Source organism: Oncorhynchus masou, chromosome 28, assembly GCF_036934945.1.
Source record: "Oncorhynchus masou masou isolate Uvic2021 chromosome 28, UVic_Omas_1.1, whole genome shotgun sequence".
Taxonomy (NCBI): domain Eukaryota; kingdom Metazoa; phylum Chordata; class Actinopteri; order Salmoniformes; family Salmonidae; genus Oncorhynchus; species Oncorhynchus masou.
The window spans coordinates 18,257,016-18,283,253 of record NC_088239.1 but is presented as its reverse complement, the minus strand read 5'-3'; the positions used below and the strand labels follow the sequence as shown (position 1 = coordinate 18,283,253).

The 26,238-nt window shown below is 42.5% G+C and overlaps 2 protein-coding genes across 4 annotated transcripts in view; both read left to right on the top strand.

The window, feature by feature from the left end:
• LOC135517292 (aspartyl/asparaginyl beta-hydroxylase-like) overlaps positions 1-26,238 on the top strand; it is a 43,865-nt gene that overhangs the window by 15,203 nt on the left and 2,424 nt on the right. For all 3 annotated transcript variants that reach the window (XM_064941457.1, XM_064941458.1, XM_064941459.1), the window contains 15 exons: positions 12,177-12,245; positions 13,044-13,268; positions 14,346-14,438; positions 14,586-14,633; positions 21,777-21,818; positions 22,309-22,394; positions 22,511-22,597; positions 22,777-22,927; positions 23,208-23,344; positions 23,615-23,713; positions 23,970-24,059; positions 24,297-24,434; positions 24,685-24,820; positions 24,975-25,066; positions 25,378-25,511. In XM_064941457.1, the coding sequence (XP_064797529.1) occupies positions 12,177-12,245; positions 13,044-13,268; positions 14,346-14,438; positions 14,586-14,633; positions 21,777-21,818; positions 22,309-22,394; positions 22,511-22,597; positions 22,777-22,927; positions 23,208-23,344; positions 23,615-23,713; positions 23,970-24,059; positions 24,297-24,434; positions 24,685-24,820; positions 24,975-25,066; positions 25,378-25,511 (1,627 nt within the window). The remainder of the gene's footprint in view (positions 1-12,176; positions 12,246-13,043; positions 13,269-14,345; positions 14,439-14,585; positions 14,634-21,776; positions 21,819-22,308; positions 22,395-22,510; positions 22,598-22,776; positions 22,928-23,207; positions 23,345-23,614; positions 23,714-23,969; positions 24,060-24,296; positions 24,435-24,684; positions 24,821-24,974; positions 25,067-25,377; positions 25,512-26,238) is intronic.
• On the top strand, positions 3-10,182 carry LOC135517293 (calponin homology domain-containing protein DDB_G0272472-like). The gene is given in 3 exon segments (XM_064941460.1): positions 3-2,565; positions 5,418-6,371; positions 6,374-10,182. Coding segments are annotated over 2 exon segments (2,031 nt in total). The 5' UTR covers positions 3-2,565; positions 5,418-5,476; the 3' UTR covers positions 7,510-10,182.

The following is a 26,238-nucleotide window of genomic DNA, read 5'->3' as shown; positions in this document are numbered from 1 at the left end:
TCCTCCCGGTTGGTTGCTCCCTGTGCGTGTTGACTTTTGCCTACATTTGGAGTTTTTTGCTAAACTCCCTCGTGACCCTTAATATTGCCTAGTAAATGGACCAACCCTCAACAAAAAAACATACTGTGTCGAAATAGGTGTCACTGTTGCTAATGGTTCTTCTTTCCTTTGACATAATTAGAGGACAAGAAAAAAGGTATCTTCCTTGAATTTCTTTTCCAGAATGATTTTATTCTCTTTGGGAATAAAAGTATCATTTTTGTCTGTGTGTGCGCGTGCATACGTGTGTTTAAGTTGGAAAATTGATTTCTGGTGGGCATGACATGGTCACACTTTGTGTGAGAATCAACTTTCTCTGGACTGTGGCTCTTCGCTCTGTTTGCGTGTGCATCATGGATTTTTAAACAGCCCTTTAACAGACAGTGCAGCAGTCAGGGATCAGAGGTAGAAGACTTCATACGTGGAAATATTGTATCACTCACGTGGTGTTTTTGACCAAGAAGTAGGCCTCTTAACTTAATGCAACACCTCGGTCAAAACTGATTAAAATTAGCATGTGTTGCACTGTTGCCTCTCATTTTGAAGAGAGAGATGATAGTTTTGTCTTGTGTGTAGCCAACCAAGGCCCAAGTTTAAACTTGTTGTTCAAATGAGTATAGGTTGGATTATTGTTTACGGTCAATTTTATATCGCACTTTTCATCTGTTTTCTCCATTCAGAAGAGTGGGGTCAGAGCCAGGGATCAGCCATTATTTTACCTAGTCGGCTCTGAGATTTGAGCCAGCAACTGTTCTGTTACTGGCCCAATGCTCCTAACCGCTTAGATAAGACGATCTGCAACTCGTACAGGCTGTTGTAAGGCAAAATTAAATCTCATTAGTGGATTGAAGTAGTTCCCTGTTCAGAATAGATCTCATTCTTAAACAATCTATATATAATAATATATAGTTTGGTTACTTTTGGGTCTTATTGGACTTTTTTTTAACAAGCCTACATGAAAGACCATAAACTAGGCAGAGGCACAATAAAGGTTCAATTATGTTTTAATTTTCTTTAAAGCGGCACAATGTATTTGATTAACTTAAATGTGTTTTCAGAGACTGAATGACTGTTGACTTTGGTTTGATGATGCACTTTGCACTCTGGAATAGCATGATCACTTCTTCTTCAATTGACACACACTGAACTTTGGTTTCTCTTTGTCCCCTGAAAACATTTCAGCTGAGAATATTGTAGAGGTTCCCGTTCCAAAAACAGAAAAGACAAAAGGTAGCCTACTATTTAATGGTGGTGAGTCTGTTGTGAGTCTGTTGTATGAGTCAATTCTTGTTGACTATTGATTAAGCTAAAAAGCTCTTCCTTTCTTCATTTTTTTTTAAAACAAGCCTGTGGATGCTATGACATAAGTCAAACCTGAAGGTACTTAAACTAAATATCCAGTTAAAGTCCAGTTTCATTGAGTTTTAATCTGTCAGGAAAGTGGTAATGTGTGTTGCATATGCGTGTTGTTTATCATTAATACAATCATCAATCATACTTTCAAGATGTTGAGTTTTGATTCTGTAGTGGTTGTTATAATGACACCTGTATTCATGCCCCAAACTTCCTGTGGGGCATGGACAAGGGTCAGAGGTACATTGGCCTAATGCTAATGATGCCTGTTGAGAAAGAAAGTATTTTTAATGACCTTAAACCCATGTCTGTTTACACCTATACGATGGAGACATCCTTCAGGGCCAGGTCACCTTAAAGCCCGTTTGTTTGCATTCAGGACGACTTCACATACTTGGGTCTAATTTCTCAATATTCTTAAGAGATGTTGGGTTAGGGGATGAAGAGGGTGGCTATTGTAAAGCTACTAGTGTGAGTAGTTGTTTAACAGTCGAGCTCACCATGGTCTTACTTCTGAGTAGTTTATAGGCTTTGTGGTCCTTTGTTCACATATGCCTAACTGCGTAGATGTGTTCCACCATTTTCACACACATGTTCTTGCTAATTACTGTGTTACATCTTTAATCCATTCCTAAATGGGCCAATTGTGGGACTCCCAATCACAGCCGGATGTGATACAGTCTGGATTCGAACCACTGAGATGCAGTTCCTTAGATCACTGCGCCACTCGGAAGCCCTTCTACTAGTTAGCCTGATTTCAGTTTATGACAAAACAAGCAAGTGTATCAATCATTTTTACAAAATCAAAAATGTTGTATTTTCAGCTGTTCGAAGCAGGTGTACAAAACCGAAAGTAAAAGATGCAAAAACAAAACTTAAGCATGGGAAGCATAGAAATGTTCTATGTGCGCTATATCTACCGCTTCTTAGACTTGCTTTAAATGAGTGTCAGAGTTAAGTGTCAGATCTATAACTCACTATTCTATGTGAATTTAATGGGGTCGCCCCAAAAAGTTACATATTGCAGCTTTAAAGGTGCCTGAATTCTATCAACCATGGCTGTAATTTTATTGTGAAGTAGCTCTAATTCCTTGGTATTTTATTACTGTTCTTCCTCCCTCAAATCAGATCAGAGTCCTGGAGAGGTGGATTCTAAAAAGAACAGAACAAAAGGTATCAGCATGTTGCATTTGGTTGTTAGACGAAAGTGAACTTCTTTGGTGTGTGATTGTATTGCCTGACGTGCACTGACAACCAAATTTAATCTTTGCTTGCATCCCTCTTGGTTATTAAACATGACAAAACGCTGTATTGATAATGCAATTTAAGATTGATTGATTATCCAAATTAGTTGACCGATTAATCGGCATGGCCGATTTTATTAGGGCCGATTTCCAGTTTTCATAACAATCGGTAATCTGTATTTTTGGACGCTGATTGCGTTGCACTCCACAAGGAGACTGCGTGGCAGGCTGACTACCAATATTTAGACTTAGGGATGCCACCCTGGATAAAATATGGAACGGTGTCGTATTTCACTGAAAGAATAAGCGTTTTGTTTTCGAAATTATAGTTTCCAGATTTTACCATATTAATAATGACCTACGGCTCGTATTTATGTGTGTTTATTATATTATAATTAAGTCTATGATTTGATATTTGATTGAGCTGTGGTAGGCAGCAGCAGGCACGTAAGCATTCATTCAAACAGCAGTTTCCTGCGTTTGCCAGTAGCTCTTCGCTGTGCTTCAAGCATTGCCCTGTTTATGAATTCAAGCCTATCAACTCCCGAGATAAGGCTGGCAATACTGAAGTGCCTATAAGAACATCCAATAGTCAAAGGTATATGAAATACAAATGGTATAGAGAGATAGTACTATAATTCCTATAATAACTACAATCTAAAACTTCTTAACTGGAAATATTGAAGACTCATGTTAAAAGGAACCACCAGCTTTCATATGTTGTCATGTTCTGAGCAAGGAACTTAAACGTTAGCTTTTTTACATGGCACATATTGCGCTTTTACTTTGTTCTCCAACACTGTTTTTGCATTATTTAAACCAAATTGAATGTTTCATAATTTATTTGAGACTAAATTGATTTTATTTATGTATTATATTAAGTTAAAATAAGTTTTCATTCAGTATTATTGTAATTGTCATTATTACAAATATATATGTGTTTTTTTTAACACTTATTACCATGGATGTGATGTAATAAGAAAAGAACCCGGAATGTTCTAACGTAGTACCAGCAGCAACAAGGTGAAAACTGTAGATGTTCAATCTCAGCCTTGTTTGAGCCTATTGTCCTAAGGCTATTTGATCATCTATAATATGTCATATGTATTGTAATAGCAGGACAAGCAAGCCATCCAGTCTGGGTGCAGAAGTAGCAAAACTGCAGAGGGAAGAAGAGACTGCAGCTGGAAATTGAGAAATTAATACTCAATCGGGAGAAAATAAAGATGGCAGGGAAATTACAATTAGAGTTTTAGTCGAGCGTGAACATTTTAAGCCCGGTCCGACCAGAGCCTGAGGAGAGACAGGTGGTCAAGGCTCTGCGGCCCAGAAAGCCCAGGGAATGTTACATGCTGAACTCAACGAGGAGAAAGTTGGGGAGGAAATTGAACAAGAAGACAAAAGACAGGCTGAGAATATTCTTGCTAAAGAGGAGCAGGAGAGACAATTGGCCAGAGTGCTGTAGCTCAAGAGGCAAGAGGTGGCCCAAAGGTCCAGGAAATGCTAGAGTCTTAACTCGGAAGAGGAAAGAGAAGACAGCGCAGGAGTAAGCAGAGATAGAAAGGCTAGAGAAAGAGAGTGTTTTGAAGTAGTTCAAGGAGGGAGACGAAAAAGAGGCCGAATAACTGTAGATTATACAGTCGCCTCAGCTTAATTTCCTACACTGGTTTGGTTGTTACTATAAAGCACCACCGAACTATAGCCTGCATATTGGAGTTTTTCTTCAATTTCGTGAGCAATGTTGTGAACACCCTTTAGTGATCAATGGCTTTTCTCATGCAGGTTTGATGTTTTCAAATGATCAGATAGCTGATTGGTAAAGTGCATGCATGCTAAAGAGTCATGGCAGAACCACAATACCCAATTACAGCATGATTTGCATAGCTGATTCGGAGATCAACACCATAATCCTTGCATCAAGAGTGATGTCTATGAATTTGAATAGCTGAAACCTCTGTAATTTCTCCTAGAAATCTGATTTTAAACCTAACCTAACAATACTGCTAATCTTACACCTAACCCAATTTAATTCAGAAACATTTTTTCTGCTCCAACAAATTTTGGATCTTTTCAAAATAAACATGGAGTGAAATGTTGTATTTTCAAATAATTTGTGTGACAATTGTGAAGAGTCTCAAAAGTAGCGACTAATTCAAATAAGAGTTACCATAGAACAGGCCCCAGTATCTGTGCGTTAATGTCAACGTTGAGTATGACGGCTCTCCTCTAATGCCCAGGAAGCGCCGTTACAAACTCCCATTAGACAGCTCTGCAAGTGTTATGTCAAAATATGTTTCTTAGTCACAGTATGGATTTTTGCTGAGCAACAGTCTTCATCTACTCCCATTACAGCCGTTAATGTACTTCCGAAAAGTTCTAAATAAAAATGTACAAGCAACCAAAAAAAACTACCTATTAGTTTCCCCCAAGCACAGGTCGAATTCTACAACAGCTCAATACATTGGAGGTGCCGAAGGGGCAATTATTTGGTTGCTTGTGCATTCTTATTTTATTTTTTTAATTGGAAGTACATACCGACCGTAACTGGAGTAAATTAAGATAGTTGCTCAGCAAAACTCCATATTTTGTGAGTAACAAACATATTTTGACATTAAAATTGGAGTTGAATTGGAGCTTCCTAGGCGTCAGGGACATCTCTTAAGACACAGATACTGGGGCACATACATAACAATAATAATAAACCTCCTGGCATGTGCCACTGGCAGTGGGAAATAGGAGTGTTGACATACTGCCCTTTTAAAACAAGTTTCAAACCCCCAGAGCACCCAACAAGAGAACTTGGGAGGAAATTAAAGTCAGCATTAAAGGAACAGTTGAGAATGATCCATGAGAAGATTGAAGCTCAAAAAATTGCTGAAATGGCTTTGGCTGAAGTGAGAAGTATCCTGGCCAAAGAGGAGGAAGAGAGACAATTGGTCAATGCTCTGGAACTCAAGAGGCAAGAGGTGGCCCAAAAAGCCCAGGAAATGCTAGAGGCTCAACTTCGAGAGGAAAGGGAACAAGAAGAGAAAAGAGAGGCTGAGAGAAAATCACAGGAGCAAGCAGGGAAAGAGAGGCTGGAGAAAGAGCAACTGGAGCAGTTGGAGAGAGAAGAGAAAGAGAGGCTGGAGAAACAGAGGGAAACTGAGGAGAAGGCAGAAAAAGAGCAATTGGAGAAGGAAAAGCTAGAGAAAGAGAGGATAGAAAAGGAGAAGGCAGAGCTGGAAAGGATGGAGAAAGAGAAACTGGAAAAGGATGGAGCATCCAAAGAGAAAGCAGAAAAGGAGAGGATTGAGAAGGAACGGGTCACCAAAGAGAAAGCAGAAAAGGAGAGGATTGAGAAGGAACGGGTCGCCAAAGAGAAAGCAGAAAAGGAGAGGATTGAGAAGGAACGGGTCGCCAAAGAGAAAGCAGAAAAGGAGAGGATTGAGAAGGAACGGGTCGCCAAAGAGAAAGCAGAAAAGGAGAGGATTGAGAAGGAACGGGTCGCCAAAGAGAAAGCAGAAATGGAGAGGCTTGAGAAGGAACGGATCGCCAAAGAGAAAGCAGAAAAGGAGAGGATTGAGAAGGAACGGGTCGCCAAAGAGAAAGCAGAAAAGGAGAGGATTGAGAAGGAACGGGTCGCCAAAGAGAAAGCAGAAAAGGAGAGGATTGAGAGGGAACGGGTCGCCAAAGAGAAAGCAGAAAAGGAGAGGATTGAGAGGGAACGGGTCGCCAAAGAGAAAGCAGAAAAGGAGAGAGGATTGAGAAGGAACGGGTCGCCAAAGAGAAAGCAGAAAAGGAGAGGATTGAGAAGGAACGGGTCGCCAAAGAGAAAGCAGAAAAGGAGACGATTGAGAAGGAACGGGTCGCCAAAGAGAAAGCAGAAAAGGAGAGGCTTGAGAAGGAACGGGTTGCCAAAGAGAAAGCAGAAAAGGAGAGGATTGAGAAGGAACGGGTCGCCAAAGAGAAAGCAGAAAAGGAGAGGATTGAGAAGGAACGGGTCGCCAAAGAGAAAGCAGAAAAGGAGAGGCTTGAGAAGGAACGGGTCGCCAAAGAGAAAGCAGAAAAGGAGAGGATTGAGAAGGAACGGGTCGCCAAAGAGAAAGCAGAAAAGGAGAGGCTTGAGAAGGAACGGGTCGCCAAAGAGAAAGCAGAAAAGGAGAGGATTGAGAAGGAACGGGTTGCTAAAGAGAAAGCAGAAAAGGAGAGGATTGAGAAGGAACGGGTCGCCAAAGAGAAAGCAGAAAAGGAGAGGATTGAGAAGGAACGGGTCGCCAAAGAGAAAGCAGAAAAGGAGAGGATTGAGAAGGAACGGGTCGCCAAAGAGAAAGCAGAAAAGGAGAGGATTGAGAAGGAACGGGTCGCCAAAGAGAAAGCAGAAAAGGAGAGGATTGAGAAGGAACGGGTCGCCAAAGAGAAAGCAGAAACGGAGAGGATTGAGAAGGAACGGGTCGCCAAAGAGAAAGCAGAAAAGGAGAGGATAGAGAGAGAAAGGGTAGCGAAGGGAAAGGAGAGAGCAGAGAAAGAGCAACAAGCCAAAGAGTTAGCTGCTAAAGAAAAGGAGAGAGCGGCGGTAAAAGGACACTTTGTCAAAGAAAAGAATGCAAAGACCAAGGTTGAGACAGAACAGTTACCCAAGATAGAGAGAGAACAGTTACCTAAGGCGAAGGCAGGGAAGGAGAGAGCAGAAAAAGAGCCTCTACTCAAAGAAAAGATAGAAAGGGAGAGAGTTGTGAAAGAGAAAAGAGCCAAACAAGCAAAAGAGGAGATGCCAGAGAAAAATGCAAACAACTTCACAACTACAAGCAAGAAGGAAAAAATATTGGCTATAAAAGACCTTCTGAAGCCTAAAGCCACCAAGGTGAACAAGAAATGGAGCTTCACAGGATGATGATCCTTCAATTACAAAACCGACAACCGTCCCCTCCTCCCTAAAGGCACTTCTGTAGATCTGCAGGGATTGGAAAGAGCTATGCAATGCAGTGCTTCACATTGTCCTTCTGATAGGCTGGATGGATTCTCTGACATATTGCCATGTTTCCAACCCCTTCAGATCTACACATGTGTCTAATGAGGAAGGGCTAGGAATGGATTTACATTTGAGCCAATATAATCGATGGTGCTGAATTTAAATTCACGTTCATGCCAATGCTAAATATGTTATGGCTGGTCTGTGGTGATCTGTGATAATCAACTTTGGTTTTGGTCTTCGGTTCTTACAAATCAGAGCCTTGTCCTCCCCCTTTTGGTACGTTTTTATGGCACAATACGAATGATTGATTGATTTATTGGGAAAAATACAACCCAGCGGATAACATGTTATAGAGATTCCACTTGTGTCCAACATGTACCCTGATATATTTACACACACGTACACACATACATACATGCATACATACTGTATAATCATTACAGAAAGATGGGTACCTGCACACTGATAAATGCTCCCATAGATACACCTGCGGAAGCATTCATTAAAATTGTGGGAGCATTCATTAGTGTGTGTCTTTCTTTCTGTCTTTCTTTCATTAGTGTACGTTCTGTACCCTTCACCTGCAAGTCACTGAATACACTACTTTGAAACTAGTTACAATGCAATATTATGCCATTTTGACATTTGTGTGTTGTACTGTGTTTCTTACATTGCTACAAATTTTAACATCATCCTATCACTTTCTAACATAAGTGTTAATGTCATAATAATGTCAAAATATATTGAATTATATACAGACTAAAGACAAAGTATGCCCATTGGCTTGAAGTGATTGTTTTTTTTTAGATTAGAAAATTAAACAGATTATTTACCTGAGGTGCTGACTTGCTGCACTCTCGACAACTACTGTGATTATTATTATTTGACCATGCTGGTCATTTATGAACATTTGAACATCTTGGCCATGTTCTGTTATAATCTCCACCCGGCACAGCCAGAAGAGAACTGGCCACCCCTCATAGCCTGGTTCCTCTCTAGGTTTCTTCCTAGGTTTTGGCCTTTCTAGGGAGTTTTTCCTAGCCACCGTGCTTCTACACCTACATTGCTTGCTGTTTGGGGTTTTAGGCTGGGTTTCTGTACAGCACTTTGAGATATCAGCTGATGTAAGAAGGGCTATATAAATACATTTGATTTGATATTTATGTTAGGGCTGAGTGTCTGTGGGTTTTCGTTCCACCCTTGTACTTGATTGATGAATTCAGGTCACTAATTAGTAAGGAACTCCCATCACCTGGTTGTGTAGGTCTTCATTGAAAGGAAAAAACAAAAACCAGCAGACACTAGGCCCTCCATGGAATGAGTTTGACACCCCTGGTATAAGGTGTTTCTCAGTGAGTTCAAATGGCTAGCGTAAATTTGCATTGCCACACAGATTTTCAAACAACGAGTGCTATAAACTGGGTGGTTCAAGCCCTGAATGCTGATTGGCTGACAGCCATGGTATATCAGACCGTATACCACAGGTATGACAAAACATGTATTTTTAATTACTTTGGTAACCAATTGATAATAGCAATAATGCACCTCGCGGGTTTGTGGTATATGGCCAGTATACCACGGCTAATGGCTGTATCCAGGCGTTGTGTCGTGCCTAAGATCCACCTTTAGCCATGGTATATTGGCCATATGCCACACCCCCTCAGGCCTTAATGCTTAATTGAAAACTATGAAATGTGTGCTATCAGCTTTCTTTCTTTCATTTGTTTTGAATTGAATCAAATTAGTGTCTTTCTACTCTTTGCTTGCTTTTCAGTTAAATGCTAGTTAAATGTTTTGTGTTAACTTGATAGGTGTTTTTGTATGATGACAATAAGATTGACTTTTGCTTTCTGAAGAATCTTCAGTATGGCCTGGGCACTTCTTTACATATTACTTGAAACATCTCATGAAACAAGGCCGTAGCTACATTTTCTTTTCGTAAAGACTTGATGATGCCTTTTTTTGTGCAAGTGTGAAACTCTGTTTGAAACAACATACCAACTACTCTTTTTGTCATTTACCAGTTGTAAATGGTACCTTTGCTGTATTTTGTTACTGCTGTAACAGAAAATGACAGAAAAAATACTACCTTTTTAAATCTTTGTTTTTATGTTTGTGTCTGTTGTTTGAAACAGCCTTGGTGTATTTTCATAAGATGATGTAGGCCTTTTCTTGCTTTGGTGAAACTAAAATCTCACTAGGTACTGGCAGTATGGATGAAGTTGGTGTGTTTTGTTAAATTGTGTCATTGCTGACATTGCAATGATGCCAGATAAGTCAAGCTTTTGTCCTAAAGCCACTTTGATTATTAAAGAGCGTTCCTCAAATTGGCGTGTGTGCTCTTTGAATAGCAATAATAACTATCTATGGCAACTTTCATACAATATATTGTAGCCCAATCCCAACGTGTTTCATATGTACAGTACTAGTCAATGTTTGGACACAACTACTCATTCAAGGGTTTTTCTTTATTTTTTACTATTTTCTACATTGTAGTATAATAGTGAAAACATAAACTATTAATTGACACATATGGAGTCATGTAGTAATGAAAAACTGTTAAACAAATCTATATATATTTTAGATCTTAGATTCTTCAAAGTAGCCAGTCTTTGCCTTGATGACAGCTTTGCACACTCTTGGCATTCTCTCAACCAGCTTCAACAGGAACGCTACTCCAACAGTCTTGAAGGAGTTCCCATATATGCTGAGCACTTGTTGGGTGCTTTTCCTTCACTTTGCAGTTCGACTCATCCCAAACCATCTCAATTGGGCTGAGGTTGGGTGATTGTGGAGGCCAGGTCATCTGATGCAGCACTCCATCACTCTCCTTGGTCAAATAGCCCTTACACAGCCTGGAGGTGTGTTGGGTCATTGTCCTGTTGAGTAACAAATGATAGTCCCACTAAGCACAAAACACATAGGATGGCGTATTGCTACAGAATGCTGTGGTAGCCATGCTTGATAAGTGTGCCTTGAATTCTAAATAAATCACAGACAATGTCACCAGCAAAGCACCCGCTACACCATCACACATCCTCCTCCAAGCTTCAAGGTGGGAACCTCACATGCGGAGATCATCTGTAGATCTGCTCTGCATCTCACAAACTCTGCGGAACCAAAAATCTCAAATTTGGACTCATCAGACCAAAGCACAGATTTCCTCCAGTCTAATGTCCATTGTTTGTGTTTCTTGGCCCAAGCAAGTCTCTTCTTCTTATTGGTGTCCTTTAGTAGTGGTTTCATTGCAGTAATTCGACCATGAAGGCCTGATTCACGCGGCCTTCTCTGAACAAACAGTTGATGTTGAGATTTGTCTGTTACTTGAAGTCTATGAAGCATTTATTTGGGCTGCCATTTCTGAGGCTGGTAACTCTAATGAACTTATCCTCTGCAGCAGAGGTAACTCGGAGTCTTCCTTTCCTGTGGCGGTCCTCTGTGAGCCCATTTCCTCATAGCGCTTGATGGTTTTTGCGACTGCACTTGAAGAAACATTCAAAGTTTTTGAAATTTTCTGGGTTGACTGACCTTCATGTCTTAAAATAATGATGGACTGTCGTTTCTCTTTGCCTGTTTGAGCTGTTCTTGCCATAATATAGACTTGGTCTTTTACCAAATAGGGCTATATTCTGTATACCACCCCTATCTTGTCACAATACAACCAATTGGCTCAAAATCATTAAGAAGGAAAGAAATTCCACAAATTAACTTTTAACAAGGCACACCTGTTAATTGAAATGCATTCCAGGTGACTACCTCATGAAGCTGGTTGAGAGAATGCCAAGAGTGTGCGAAGCTGTCATCAAGGCAAAGGGTGGCTACTTTGAAGATTCTCAAATATAAAATATATTTCGATTTTTCTTAACACTTTTTTTGGTTACTAGATGATTCTATGTGTGTTATTTCATTGTTTTGATTGCTTCACTATTATTCCTCAATGAGTAGGTGTAGTAGTAGTGTCCAAACTTTTGACTGGTACTTTATGTACTATATGTTCTTCACTTGAGTAGTAGTAGTGACCTAGTAGTGACCTATTAACTCAGATTGCCAACAGCCGTGATGTGTGATTAATTGTCAACGTTGACATTACTTAGGGCAGGCCAGGACTGTGAAGGGTCCCCTTAAAATATCCATCCAATAATCCAAACACCATGAGGGGGCGTTAATAGTTCCGAATGTCATGGAGTTGAAGATGCCATAGATTCTGCAATGGGACTGATGGCCCATGGAAGTATTTCCATACCTGTTGGATCAGGCACTGTTACAACAAACTGTAAACCCAAGTCAGTTCTATTCATGTGACTTCTTTCATTTCCTTTTCATTGTCCTCAGTCATTTATTTACTTATTTTTTTAGCCTTTCTCTTTCCTCTTTGGTCATTATCACTTCTTGTAAAATGCACCTTATGTATGTTCTCAAATCATATTCTTGTTCTCAAGTCATATTCCTGACAGTTGAAATTGATAGTCTTGTGAAATGCAGTTATTTTTTGGATTGGAAATTCTAGAGCTGTGTGGTGGTGAGAAATGGGCTATTTTTTTGACGTAATGTTTCACATGCCCACATGAACATTTCCAAACGAACAGGAGTGAAAGAGAGGCCGGTTTCTCTGGTGCAGAAGGAAGACAAGGAAGAATCTGCTGTGGAAGAACAAAGTAAGAACACACCTTATTGAGACAGATTGGTACCTGCACTGAATCCCACAAACTTTAATGTCCCTTCACATTTGCATACAGCCAGGTATTATCTTCCATATAGCACATACCCAGACATGCTCTTCCTACTCCAAAAACACAAGATGCATAACGTGAGCGACAATGAGATGAGGATGTGATGACAATGGTGCCTGTGGACATATCCTCACCAGTATTAGGAGACACGGTTAGGAGACAGGTTAGAGATGGAATGGATTAGGGTGGCTGTAAAGGTCACTCAAATGACACCCTCTTGGCATATGGGCTTATTTGTTTTCAGAAAAGGCATTTGTCCTGTCCTATAGCTAACCATCCATTGACCACATATTCTCAGTTGATCATAAAAGCATCTTAAAACGCCACCAAGGGTAGAATAGGTGCGGTCGGATTAGCTCATCCAATGTACTGGGTGGGCGGGTTTGCAGTAGGACCAATGAAATGACCCACAACCTGTACACACATTCTCTAGTCTGGTGGTGGTGTTTGGTCAGAGACCATCACGGTAGGAAGATATTTGAATGGAAAACGTATGCATGACTTCCGGCCGGCAGAATCCCATAGAGATACAATGACCAACTACGATGTGGTTGTGCTGCACTGCCTGGACATACAGTCCAATAGCAAAGTAACTTGTGATTTGTATCTTGAAGATCAGTAAAACTCCCCCTTAAGACCGATGCGTTTAGACAAACATGGCTTCATAAGGATATAGTCCTTGGCCTAAACTAATGTCCTTTAATTGTAAAATTAAACTTTTAGCCGAGCCCATTGTGGAGGAAGTCATCCAGACAACAGAGGGGTCTGAGGAAGAAGGTCAGCTTCCACCGAACCCATCACAGGAGCAGCAGGCCCCTGAAGGTGAGAGTCCGGACGGAGTGGGAACTCCAGCCAAATCAGAAGATGCAACTGAGGAATCTTTTGAGGGGAAACTGGCGGTTGAGGCAGGATCGTTTGAGGCTGAGGCTGCTGTCCAGGTAGAGGAAAGTGAGTACCCCTCTTGAAACATTGTTCATCCTTCTCCCACCAAGAATACAAAGAGTGCCAGTATCACCTGGTAAATATTGCCACGGCTCATACCAAATGCTGTTCAATTTCCTCCAGGTATAGCTATGCACTATCCCACCAATGTGCCCATCTGTTGGCAAACAGTTTGAGGGGGATGCGTACTGTGTCCCTTCATAAAAATCCATTCTGTTAGTGTGCTTCATTACAGATTTATCCATTAAGTTTCGTGTGACTGCTTATCCTGTGGGGAATGCAATCAAAAGCTGCTATTGCATAAACCTGCTTGGCCCAGTGCCCCGTCTCATTTTCCAATTAGAAACGTTGGTTAAATAGGCCCTGGGTGTTGATTTGGGGGCCATGAAAACCACATGAACAAAGAAATTGCAATTGGGTTGGTCAAAAAGAAAAGCAGGGACCACCCGAAAAGGCAGCAGGAGCATCTGCACCAACTCATGCGACAACCTTAATGGGGCAATCTGTATTTCAGTAACAAAGGGTTTTATAATAACAAAGGGTAACACCACGGTTTATGTATGTATGTTACATTACAATGTGTGTTTGTAACTCATTCGCACATTCATACTTACATGAGTCAGTTTTGCATGACTTTTGTTTAGAGGATGAAATCGATGCCATTAACATGAAAGGTGAGATTCGGTATGTTTGGATTATTCATTGGCCAAACACAGAGTTTTCTACTCTGTCCTTCCTTGCCTTCTCCTTGATTAACTGGTCTTAACTGTGACCTTGCATTTACCAGGAAGCATAGCTTATTGCAGTGTGTTTGTTAGATGTTTTCAATGGTCTGTGAATAGTTAGTGTATTTATGAAGTGTCTTGCAGAAGAGTCAAAGCAATTTACTGACCGGCCAGGCTCCCAGGAGACACGGGAAGCAAGTGTGCTGTACACGCACACACACACACATACACACACACATACACACACAAACCACTGTGTTATCTTAGATCAGTCCTCCTTAACCATGTACCCTATAAACATGCTTATATGGCACTGAAATCAAATCTTTAGTATGATTACAATTGCAATACAATGCAGAGGCTGAATCAGAACCAGAGGCTAACGTGGAATCTGTTCCGGAACTGGAAACTGTCCCAGAACTGAAAGCTGAAGCTGTCCCAGAACTGAAAGGTTAGGAGTATAACAAGTCTTGTACCATAGTCTTAAACCATAGTTTTTTTAAAGGAACATTCTCAGCTAGAGCGCCTGTGTCTCATTGAAACGAGGCAGTACTGACTGGGCTGTACCTACTTGCCTGTGCATTTTGGTTTCTTGCAGAGGAGCCAGTGGCAGTAGAGAAGAAAACAACACAGGAAGATTCAGAAGGTGGGTTTACCGACACACGTCAGAACAGACATAATCACATTGTATGCCAACAGTTAAATCATTAGGGTTGGCAGTCAAATAACATGGGACTTTAGGTACTCTAATGGTACTGATGCAGACCAGGCTATTTTGTAGAGTAGCCTTATATACATCAGATCAGCCGTATACAGCTGCTGTGGACAGACAGGCTTGACGTGGTGGCGGCTCAATGCAGCTCTGTATGTCATTATAGCACCTGTGTGCATTTCCCAGTGCTTCCAGTCATTCAAGGCCACTTATGTGACTCATTTCTATGGAGGGTTTCACCTGCATGTCTAGGGTTGTGTGAGTTTGTGCGGTTTTCCATTTGGTTTAATGTTCCGGCTTCCCTTTTGTGTGGTTTTTGATTTGATTTGTGACTCAAGCACTAGGAAACTGTGGTATTGGCTGCTGAGCGTGCGTTTGTCACTGATTGACACAAATGAGTTGGCTCTTAACCGTGGAGTTCGATGTTCAATAGACGTGGTGTGTAACACCACAAGACTAGGTATCAAAGTCACTCAGTTTCTCCTAATAAGCCTTGACTGATATACGACCCATCAGCACCCTCTTCTGGTTATTAACTGCAAGCGCAATGTTGTGGGAGTAACCCTGCCAATACAGCAGTAGGGAAAACATTGTTCTGAAGTTGGAAAGTGGGGTGCAGTTTGAAAAGCCCCACAGATCCCTGGCCTATGGTATTTATCCAATTTGCCTGGTAAATTGTGACATAACCACTCTTCTCATGTCACTGCTCTGAAATGTAAGCTTATTGCTGGTTACGTGAGACGTCTGTTTCATTTTAATCTGAGATTTGTAAATAATGAGCAATCCATACAGTCATGTGTAAAGCAGACCTCTACAATTTCAAGTTTCTAGTATTTCAGAGTTGTTACGGTTTTCTATGTGTGAAGGAGAGTCGGACCAAAATGCGGCGTGTAGATTGCGATCCATGTTTAATGAAAAACACACTAAACACGAACACTACAAAAACAATGAACGTAACGAAAATCGAAACAGCCTAATACTGGTGCAAACTAATACACGACAGACATAAGTACAAAAGGACAATCACCCACGAAACACTCAAAGAATATGGCTGCCTAAATATGGTTACCAATCAGAGACAACGATAAACACCTGCCTCTGATTGAGAACCACTTCAGACAGCCATAGACTTATCTAGAACACCCCACTAAGCTACAATCTCAATACCTATGAAAAAACCTCAAGACAAAACACACCACATACAAAAACCCATGTCACACCCTGGCCTGACCAAAATAAAAGAAAAACACAAAATCCTTAGACCAGGGCGTGACAGAACCCCCCCGGGTGCGAACTCCCGGCCGCACACCAAAACCCATAGGGGAGTGTCCGGGTGGGCGTCTGTCCACGGTGGCGGCTCCGGCGCGGGACGTGGACCCCACTCTATCAAAGTCTTTGTCCATTTTCCTCTCGTCCTTAGATAGGCGACCCTCGCCGTCGACCTTGGCCAAGTTGTCCTCACCCAGGACCCCACTGGACTGAGGGACAGCTCGGGACTGAGGGGTAGCTCGGGACTGAGGGGTAGCTCGGGACTGAGGGGTAGCTCGAGACTGAGGGGTAGCTCGGGACTGAGGGGAAGCTCGGGACTGAGGGGAAGCTCGGGACTGAGGGGAAGCTCGGGACTGAGGGGAAGCTCGGGACTGAGGGGAAGCTCAGGCAGGTAGTTGGCTCTGGCAGATCCTGGCTGGCTGGCGGTTCTGGCAGAGTCTGGCTGACTGGCGGATCTGGAAGAGTCTGGCTGACTGGCGGATCTGGAAGAGTCTGGCTGACTGGCGGATCTGGAAGAGTCTGGCTGACTGGCGGATCTGGAAGAGTCTGGCTGACTGACGGCTCTGGCTGCTCCATGCAGACTGGCAGCTCTGGCGGCTTCTTACACACTGGCAGCTCTGGCGGCTTCTTACACACTGGCAGCTCTGGCGGCTTCTTACACACTGGCAGCTCTGGCGGCTTCTTGCACACTGGCAGCTCCTTGCAGACTGGCTGCTCCATGCAGACTGGCAGCTCTGGCTGCTCCATGCAGACTGGCAGCTCTGGCTGCTCCATGCAGACTGGCAGCTCTGGCCAGGCGGGAGACTCCGGCAGCGCTAAACAGGCGTGAGACTCCGGCAGCGCAGGAGAGGAGGAAGGCTCTGGCAGCGCTGAACAGGCGGGATACTCCGGCAGCGCAGGAGAGGAGGAAGGCTCTGGCAGTGCTGGACAGGCGAGGCGCACTCTAGGCCTGATGCGTGGTGCTGGCACTGGTGGTACTGGGCCGAGGACAAGGACAGGAAGCCTGGTGTGGAGAGCTGCCACCGGAGGGCTGGTGCGTGGAGGTGGTACTGGGTAGACCGGACCGTACAGGCGCACTGGAGCTCTTGAGCACCGAGCCTGCCCAACCTTACCTGGTTGAATACTCCGGGTCGCTCTGCCAGTGCGGCAAGGTGGAATAGCCCGCACTGGGCTATGTAGGCGAACCGGGGACACCGTGCGCAAGGCTGGTGCCATGTAAGCCGGCCCAAGGAGACGCACTGGGGACCAGATGCATAGAGCCGGCTTCATGGCATTTGGCTCGACGCTCACTCTAGCCCGGCCGATACGCGGAGCTGGAATATACCGCACCGGGCTATGCACCTGCACTGGGGACACCGTGCGCACCACAGCATAACACGGTGCCTGCCCAGTCTCTCTAGCCCCCCGGTAACCACAGGAAGTTGGCGTAGGTCTCCTACCTAGCGTCGCCATACTCCCTGTGAGGGCCCCCCCCAAGACATTTTTGGGGCTGACTCCCGGGCTTCCTTGCCAACCGTGTTCCCTCATATCGCCAGCTCCTCTCTCCGGCTGCCTCTGCTCTCCTAAGTGCCTCCACCTTTTCCCATGGGAGGCGATCTCTTCCAGCCAGTATTTCCTCCCATGTGTAGCAACCCTCGCCATCCAAAACATCCTCCCATGTCCATTCCTCATTTTGTTGCTCCTGCTGCCGCTGTTGCTTCTCCTGCTGCTCCTGCCTGTTGACACGCCGCTTGGTCCTGTTGTGGTGGGTGATTCTGTTACGGTTTTCTATGTGTGAAGGAGAGTCGGACCAAAATGCGGCGTGTAGATTGCGATCCATGTTTAATGAAAAACACACTAAACACAAACACAACAAAAACAATGAACGTAACGAAAACCGAAACAGCCTGATACTGGTGCAAACTAATACATGACAGACATAAGTACAAAAGGACAATCACCCACGAAACACTCAAAGAATATGGCTGCCTAAATATGGTTCCCAATCAGAGACAACGATAAACACCTGCCTCTGATTGAGAACCACTTCAGACAGCGATAGACTTATCTAGAACACCCCACTAAGCTACAATCTCAATACCTATGAAAAAACCCCAAGACAAAACATACCACATACAAAAACCCATGTCACACCCTGGCCTGACCAAATAAATGAAGAAAAACACAAAATACTTAGACCAGGGCGTGACAAGAGTGTTACTGCTGTTGACGTCATGATTTTTGTCACTAAATTGGTGAGCACTAGTTTATTCTCTATCCAATCTTTTCTATAAACCTTTTGTTTTTTCTAAGAAAGTCATTATGCTTTTTAAGCCAGACGTGTTTTTGGGGCTCAAATGTGTCTTCCTTTATCATGTAATGTTTTTTCAGCCATGCTTTAGTTTGATGAATCTGAAAAAGCTTTATTTAATATTTATTTGCGCTGCTACTGTGTGTTGATAGCATTCATAGCATTCTTCTACCTCTTCTACCTTCATTCCACCTCAAAAAGCACAGGAAAGAGGATTTCAACACCCACCATTTCCGATTGTTCTGAAATCGTTTCAGTAGTTTAAAACAGATGAGATTAGCATTCCTGCAACATTGTTTTATGGAAATATAATTTGATCTCTGAGAAATTAAGCTAATTGATTGCACCCAAATTGGACATTTTAAATTATAGGACTCATATAATATGCAATAAAAATAGTACCCGATATCTGATTTGGACTCCAAATGATTCCAAAGAAATCATCAAAAATCCACCCACGGACCTCCGACACCCCACACCAATCCCACCCCAACAATGAGTATCACTTCTCTATGTCTGACAAGTAGTATGCAGCTGCGGCTCAGAGTATTGTTTCTTTATTCTATATAATACATTCTCTGTGAATTTGGTGATGGGTTTTCTTTCTGTTCAGAGAAATTTGTCATTAGGTTTATGTCCTGGTTCTGACCACTAGATGGTGCTGTTCATTCTATTAGGTAAGGCACATTTTACCATGATGTATAACATGTTAATGATATCTGAGTGAGAGTGCCTGCGTTCTCGGTCGTATTCAGCCATGATTACTACAAGTTTAGATGACTGGCTAGACTAACTGACCAATCTAAACATTGCTAGCTGACATGGCTGATTGAGTGACTGTCAGTGACTGACATAACAAGAGAAAAAGTACTGATGCACAACCAAATTTCGATATTGCACCCTGTGTATTCTACTATTCTAACTCTAACCAGTAAGTTGAGACCCTGACTGAGTTCATAAAAAATATATATGTATATAAAGTACCAGTCAAAAGTTTGGACACAACTATTCATTCCAGAGTTTTTATTTTATTTGTACTATTTTCTACATTGTAGAATAATAGTGGACATCAAAACTATGAAATAACACATATGGAATCATGTAGTAACCAAAAAAAGTGTTAAACAAATCAAAATATATTTCATATTTTAGATTCTTCAAAGTTGCCACCCTTTGCCTTGATAGCTTTGCACACTCTTGGCATTATCTCATCCAGCGTCATGAGGTAGTCACCTCACCTGGAATGCATTTCAATTAACAGGTGTGCCTTGTTAAAAGTTAATTTGTGGAATTCCTTTCCTTCTTAATGCGGTTGTTGTGAAAAAGTAGGGGTGGTATACAGAAGATAGCCCTATTTGGTAAAAAACCAAGTCCTTATGGCAAAAACAGCTCAAATGAGCAAAGAGAAACGACAGTCCATTACTTTAAGAAATGAAGATCAGTTAATACAGAAAATTTCAAGAACTTTGAAAGTTTCTTCAAGCGCTATGAGGAAACGGGCTCTCATGAGGACCACCACAGGAAAGGAAGACCCAGAGTTACCTCTGCTGCAGAGGATAAGTTCATTAGAGTTACCAGTCTCAGAAATTGCAGCCCAAGTAAATGCTTCAAAGAGTTCAAATAACAGACACATCTCAACATCAACTGTTCAGAGGAGACTGTATCAGGCTTTTTGGTCAAATTGCTGCAAAGAAACCACTACGTAAGGACACCAATAATAATAAGAGACTTGCTTGGGCCAAGAAACACAAGCAATGACTGTTTTTAGACTGGTGTAAATCTGTCATTTGGTCTGATGAGTCCAAATTTGAGGTTTTGGTTCCAACCGCCGTGTTTTTGTGAGACTCAGAGTAGTTAAACGGATGATCTCCACATGTGGTTCCCACCGCCGTGATGCATGGAGGAGGAGGTGTGGGGGTGCTTTGCTGGTGATACTGTCAGTGAGGTTTTTTTTTTATTCAAGGCACACTTAACCAGCATGTCTACCACAACATTCTGCAGCGACACACCATCACATCTGGCTTGTGCTTGGTGGGACTATCATTTGTTTTTCAACAGGACAATGACCCAACACACATCCAGGCTGTGTATTAGACCAAGCAGGAGAGTGATAGAGTGCTGCATCAGATGACCTGGCCTCCACAATCACCCAACCTCAACCCAGTTGAGATGGTTTGGGTTGAGTTGGATCTCAGAGGGAAGGAAAAGCAGCCAACAAGTGCTCTGCGTATGTCTGAACTCCTTCAAGTCTGTTGGAAAAGCATTCCAGTTGAAACTGGTTGAATGTCAAGAGTCTGCAAAGCTGTCATAAAGGCAAAGGGTGGTTACTTTGAAGAATCTCAAATAGAAAATGTTTTGGTTTGTTGAACACTTTTTTTGGTTACTACATGATTCCATATGTGTTATTTAATTGTTCTGATGTCTTCACTATTATTCTACAATGTAAAAAATGTCCAAACTTTTGACTGGTACTGTCACGGTTTTCTTCTGGTGAAAGAGAGGACCGAAATGCAGCGTGGTTATTTATAAACATCTTTAATGAAGATGATAAAACGAACAATATACAAAAACAATAAACGTGAAAAACCAAAACAGCCCAATCTGGTGCAACAGAGACAGGAACAATCACCCACAAAATACCCAAAGAATATGGCTGCCTAAATATGGTTCCCAATCAGAGACAACGATAAACACCTGCCTCTGATTGAGAACCACTCTAGGCAACCATAGACTTTCCTAGACAACTCCACTAACCACAATCCCATAACCTACAAAAAAAAACCTAGACAAAACACACCACATAAATACCCATGTCACACCCTGGCCTGACCAAAATAATAAAGAAAACACAAAATACTAAGGCCACGGCGTGACTGGTACTGTATATATAATACTTTGCTTTTACTTTGACAAGTCGCAACCACCCATTAACATAAGTGGTTTGTGACCCATACTTTAAGAAATACTTACCTAATAGCAGGAACAGCACCATCTAGTGGTCAGAACCTGGTAATGTCGGGATGTGGGATGGGACATAAACCTAAACTTCAATGACTAATTTCTCCACAGGGGGAAAAAACATCACCAAATTCATCAGAATACAACACATAGGACACAGGATGAAGAAACAATACCCTGAGCCACAGCTCCATACTTCTGGTCAGACGTAGAGAACTGATACTGTATACGTGTTGTTGGGGTAAGATTGGCATGGGGTGTTTGGTGGCTTTTCACCATTTCTTTGGAATCCTTATGTCTTACTCATTGTTTAAAAAATGTGGTGGTCCAAATTGGATGTTATGTACTAGATTTATTGAATATTACATGAATCGTATAATTTCGGTGCAATCAATTAGCTTAATTTCTCAGAGATGAAATTATATTTCAACCAAAATAATGTTGCAGGAATGCTAATCTTATCTGTTTCTAACTACAGAAAGGATTTCAGAACAATCAGAGATGGTGGGTGTCATGGCTTGCTGAAATCACATGGAACGATCCTTTATTATGTCTTTCAGGAAATGCAGAGGACCAACCAGAGGATATGCTCAAATACAAAGGTGTTCTTTTGATATGGATTCCTATGGTGAAGGGTTTTGTTCCAGCCCTACTCTGACACACCTACTTATTCTACTAATCGGCTGAATCAGGTGTTTACGTGTAGAAATGGAGCAAAAGCCTTCACACTCAGAATCTCTCCAGGATGGTTTGCCACCCCAGCACGGTAGTACTTGTACTTGTAGTACTTGAAGTACTTGTGCTTATTCTCCTCAGTTGGCATTCGTGTTGTCCCACCTAGCCCTGCCACTGAAACTGTGTCTAGCTTTTCATTCTGAATACAGTCATTTAAATGTCTACCCACTGAGTCACAATGAGTGACTCATCTGGAAGTCCGTTTAGAGTTGAAAAGAAGAGGGATTACAGTTTGGTCTGCAATTTCATTGAGAGACAACATTGTAATTTTCTGAGGTTGCACCCACCCACCCACACACACATGTTGAGTGATACAACCAATAGCTCACTTTTATGACGTTCTGTTCTTCATTTCAGCCAAGAAGAAGAAGCCTAAACTCCTGAATACATTTGAGAAAACAATCAAGACGGATATTGACGCGGCTGAGAAGTTACGTAAAAAGGTAGTCTTATGTTGTCCTATTTATAACACTGTGTGATGTTTTTAATTAGCATGCTCTTATCTTGAAAGTAAATGGATGCTGATCTGTTGTTTCCCATGTCTTGTTTCGCCACCCAGGGGAAAGTGGAGGAGGCTGTCCGGGCTTTTGACACTCTAGTTCAGCAGTACCCCCAGAGTCCAAGGTGTCGCTATGGGAAAGCCCTGGTGAGAACCACAGTCTAAATACTGTAGCATGCCATTTTCCTGGTTTATTTTGAACTGATTAAACAAATATTAACCCTTTATCAAGTTAAACACTAAGTGTGTTTATCAAATCTTAAATCATGTTTACTATGATCCTAAAAAATGGGTGAAATGTTCTGGGGCCCATTATGTATGTCCAGGCCGAAGATGACCTGGCAGAGAAGATGCGCAGCAACGACATGCTGCAGAAGGCCCTCAGCACATACAAGGAGGCATCAGAGCTGCCCAACGCCACGCCTGACCTCATCAAGGCCACACTGAAGAAACGGGCCGAGCGTCAGCAGTTCTTAGGTAACCTACAGGGCCAAGCGTGCTGGAGTGCCTACACACACACACACACAAATTACACCATACATTTTTCTTGTGTACTTAGTTTGAAGACCGTTGCGCGACTCCAATTGTAATTTGGTAAATTGGTTGTTGTAGTGGTTGCCTTTTCGATTTAATTTAGTATTTAATATAATTCATTCAGTATTTTGAAATACTTTCTCTAATTGAGATGACTGGAGATTGTGGTTGTGTGCATAGAGTGTGTTGTGACTCCCTCCCTCTCTCTCTCTCTCTGGTGTAGGTCGTATGAGGGGTGCCTTAGCCACGTTGGAGAAGCTGGTACAGATCTTCCCTGAGGACATGGCCCTGAAGAACGATCTGGGCGTGGCTCACCTGCTCATCGGAGACAACAAGAGCGCCAAGAGGGTCTACGAGGAGGTGAGCCGTGGTCCAAGTCATCACCACTTTGGGGTTTCCAAGCATTTTCTTTTCTGGGAAATAATGTGTTGAAAATGTAGTGATTTTGCTTTGCAACACATCTTCACCTGGTCTGCTTCAGTAAACACATTACTAACAGAATTGTAATTTGCAAGATTACATGTAAATCAAATGTATCTAGCATGACATTTTCAGCAGGGAAATGTCAATGAGTGTCACGATTGAATGTTTGATTAATTGACAATTTCTAAATGATGTGTCCCCTGGTAGGTGTTGGTCATTGCACCAAGTAACGGCTTTGCTAAAGTCCATTACGGCTTCATCCTCAAATCAGAAAATAAGATAGCAGAGAGCATCCCATTCCTCAGGGTAAGTACTGTAACCAATCGTGCTCCCACAGATTCCAACCACTCTTTTGATCCTGAAACCACTCTCTCTGCACTGAAACCCGTTTCCCAGCACCTAAACCCGCCTCTCTGCACTGAAACCCCTCTCTCTGCAATGAAACCCCTCTCTCTGCAATGAAACCCCTCTCTCTGCAATGAAACCCCTCTCTCTGCAATGAAACCCCTCTCTCTGCAATGAAACCCCTCTCTCTGCAATGAAACCCCTCTCTGCACTGCAGGATGGTTTGGAATCAGGGGACCCTGGCACAGACGACGGCAGATTTTACTTCCACCTCGGAGACGCTTTGCAAAGAATGGGAGACGACAGTGTGAGTTAAGATCAAACTCAAGACACCAAGCCTACACCAATACTGACTCCACACCAGCAGTATTCACTAGATACATGTGGTAACTTCACAGAGTATGATATCAGTAAGACTTATCGTGATAGGATTTTTCCTCTGACAATAAGATAAAACAGAGTATTTAAATGTACCTTTTATAATATGAGTTCAAATGCGTTGGTTTTGGAATGCTACAAGCACAACCGTCTTCTCCTCTTCCAGGCCTACAAGTGGTATGAGAGAGGGCACCAGAGAGGTCACTTTGCCTCCGTATGGCAGCGATCTCTCTACAATGTGGACGGTATCAAAGCCCAGCCGTGGTGGACGCCCAAGGACACTGGCTATATGGATCTAATCAAGGTAATGTAGATGATGACAACTTGTCTCATCTGTTTTGTCTTTTCTCCCTGATAATCACAGAGTTCTAGAGGCAGCACGTCCTCTCTTTTCCTTTGATCTGTTCTGTGACAGCGTGGGCAGAAACATGGAGGGCTGTCTCCCATCTTAAAATAGTAAATTCTTCTTCATTTGAGTTTTGACCTGGTGTAAAGCTGTGCTTGGACTGACCATAGAGATATAATAATATGAATAATGTGGGTCTATGTCATAGACCCTGGAGAGGAACTGGAGAACCATTAGGGACGAGGCCCTGTCAGTGATGGATAAAACCACCGGCCTCTTTGTTCCAGAAGAGGAGAACCTCAGAGAAAAAGGGGAGTGGGGCCAGTTCACACTCTGGCAGCAAGGTAAACCAATCAAACACGTCACAACTAGCAACTGGCAAGTCCCTATGTCAGAAATACACAAAATGTAATTGAATGGAAATAATCCTAAGTATAGGTTTAGTGATGTCTGAACCTGGCCTCTAATTTCTTGTTTCTCTTCTTCTGTTCCTTGCAGGCAAGAAGGCAGGGGAGTCCTGCCATAGTGTTCCAAAGACCTGTGGCCTGTTGGAGCGCTACCCAGAGGCAACAGGCTGCAAGAGAGGACAGGTAGGTCACCCCACCACAGACTGACATGCCAACTATCAGACAGATGGACAGACAGCCTGGTCCTGCAGGCTCCTACTGGAGATAGATGGAGTTACAAAGGCTATGTTACGCTCACTGATATTTCTCTCAATTTCTGTTGTAAAAATAGGAAATGTTTGTTGTTTTCTTTTAGGTTTTCATATATTAATTGTCGGAATGCATTTTTTTTTTACATAATTCATATTTCATTTCAGCTCTGTTCACTTTCTCTGGGTGTATGACTGCCTCTCTGTCTCTATTTCTATATTTCTCCATTTCTCCCTGGGTTCCAGATCAAGTTCTCGGTGATGCAGCCTGGTACTCACGTCTGGCCCCACACGGGGCCCACGAATTGTCGCCTGCGCATGCACCTGGGCCTGGTCATCCCCAAGACAGGCTGCAAGATCAGGTGCACCAACGACACCAGGTAACATCTTCCACAGCCATCAGCGTCATCCCCTTGTTACATCTAACAACATCACCCACTTGTTAGTTCTTGGTACAGTGTAATACTGACCATTTGAGTGGTCTGTACTTGATTGTCACTCAAGACCAAGTGTAGCTAAAAAATGTTTGAACTGTTATGTCGATTTTGTGGACTGTCAGTCCTTGCATCCATAGCTCTGTCTGCGAATTTGAGTGGTTACATTTCCCCAGCCCCAACCCTCTCAGCTTTATACCAAACTAACTCGAGGAGCTGCCATTAAATAGAACTTATAAATGCTTTGTGAGTTTAGTTCAACTGTCGTACCACATCAGAACCCAAAATATGCACTTGTTTACCTCCAATGTTTGAAAACAATGTAAGTGTAAACAAACACTATATAGCTTCAAAACATGGTTAAACAATCATTTTGATATCATAGACGGTCAGTCCCTGTCTATAAACTTGAGAGTGGTTACATTTCTCCAGGCCCATCCCTCAGCTTTTTACCAACACATTTACATTACATTTAAGTCATTTAGCAGACGCTCTTATCCAGAGCGACTTACAAATTGGTGAATTCACCTTCTGACATCCAGTGGAACAGCCACTTTACAATAGTGCATCTAAATCATTAAGGGGGGGGGGGGGTGGTGAGAAGGATTACTTATCCTATCCTAGGTATTCCTTGAAGAGGTGGGGTTTCAGGTGTCTCCGTGGTGGTACTTTA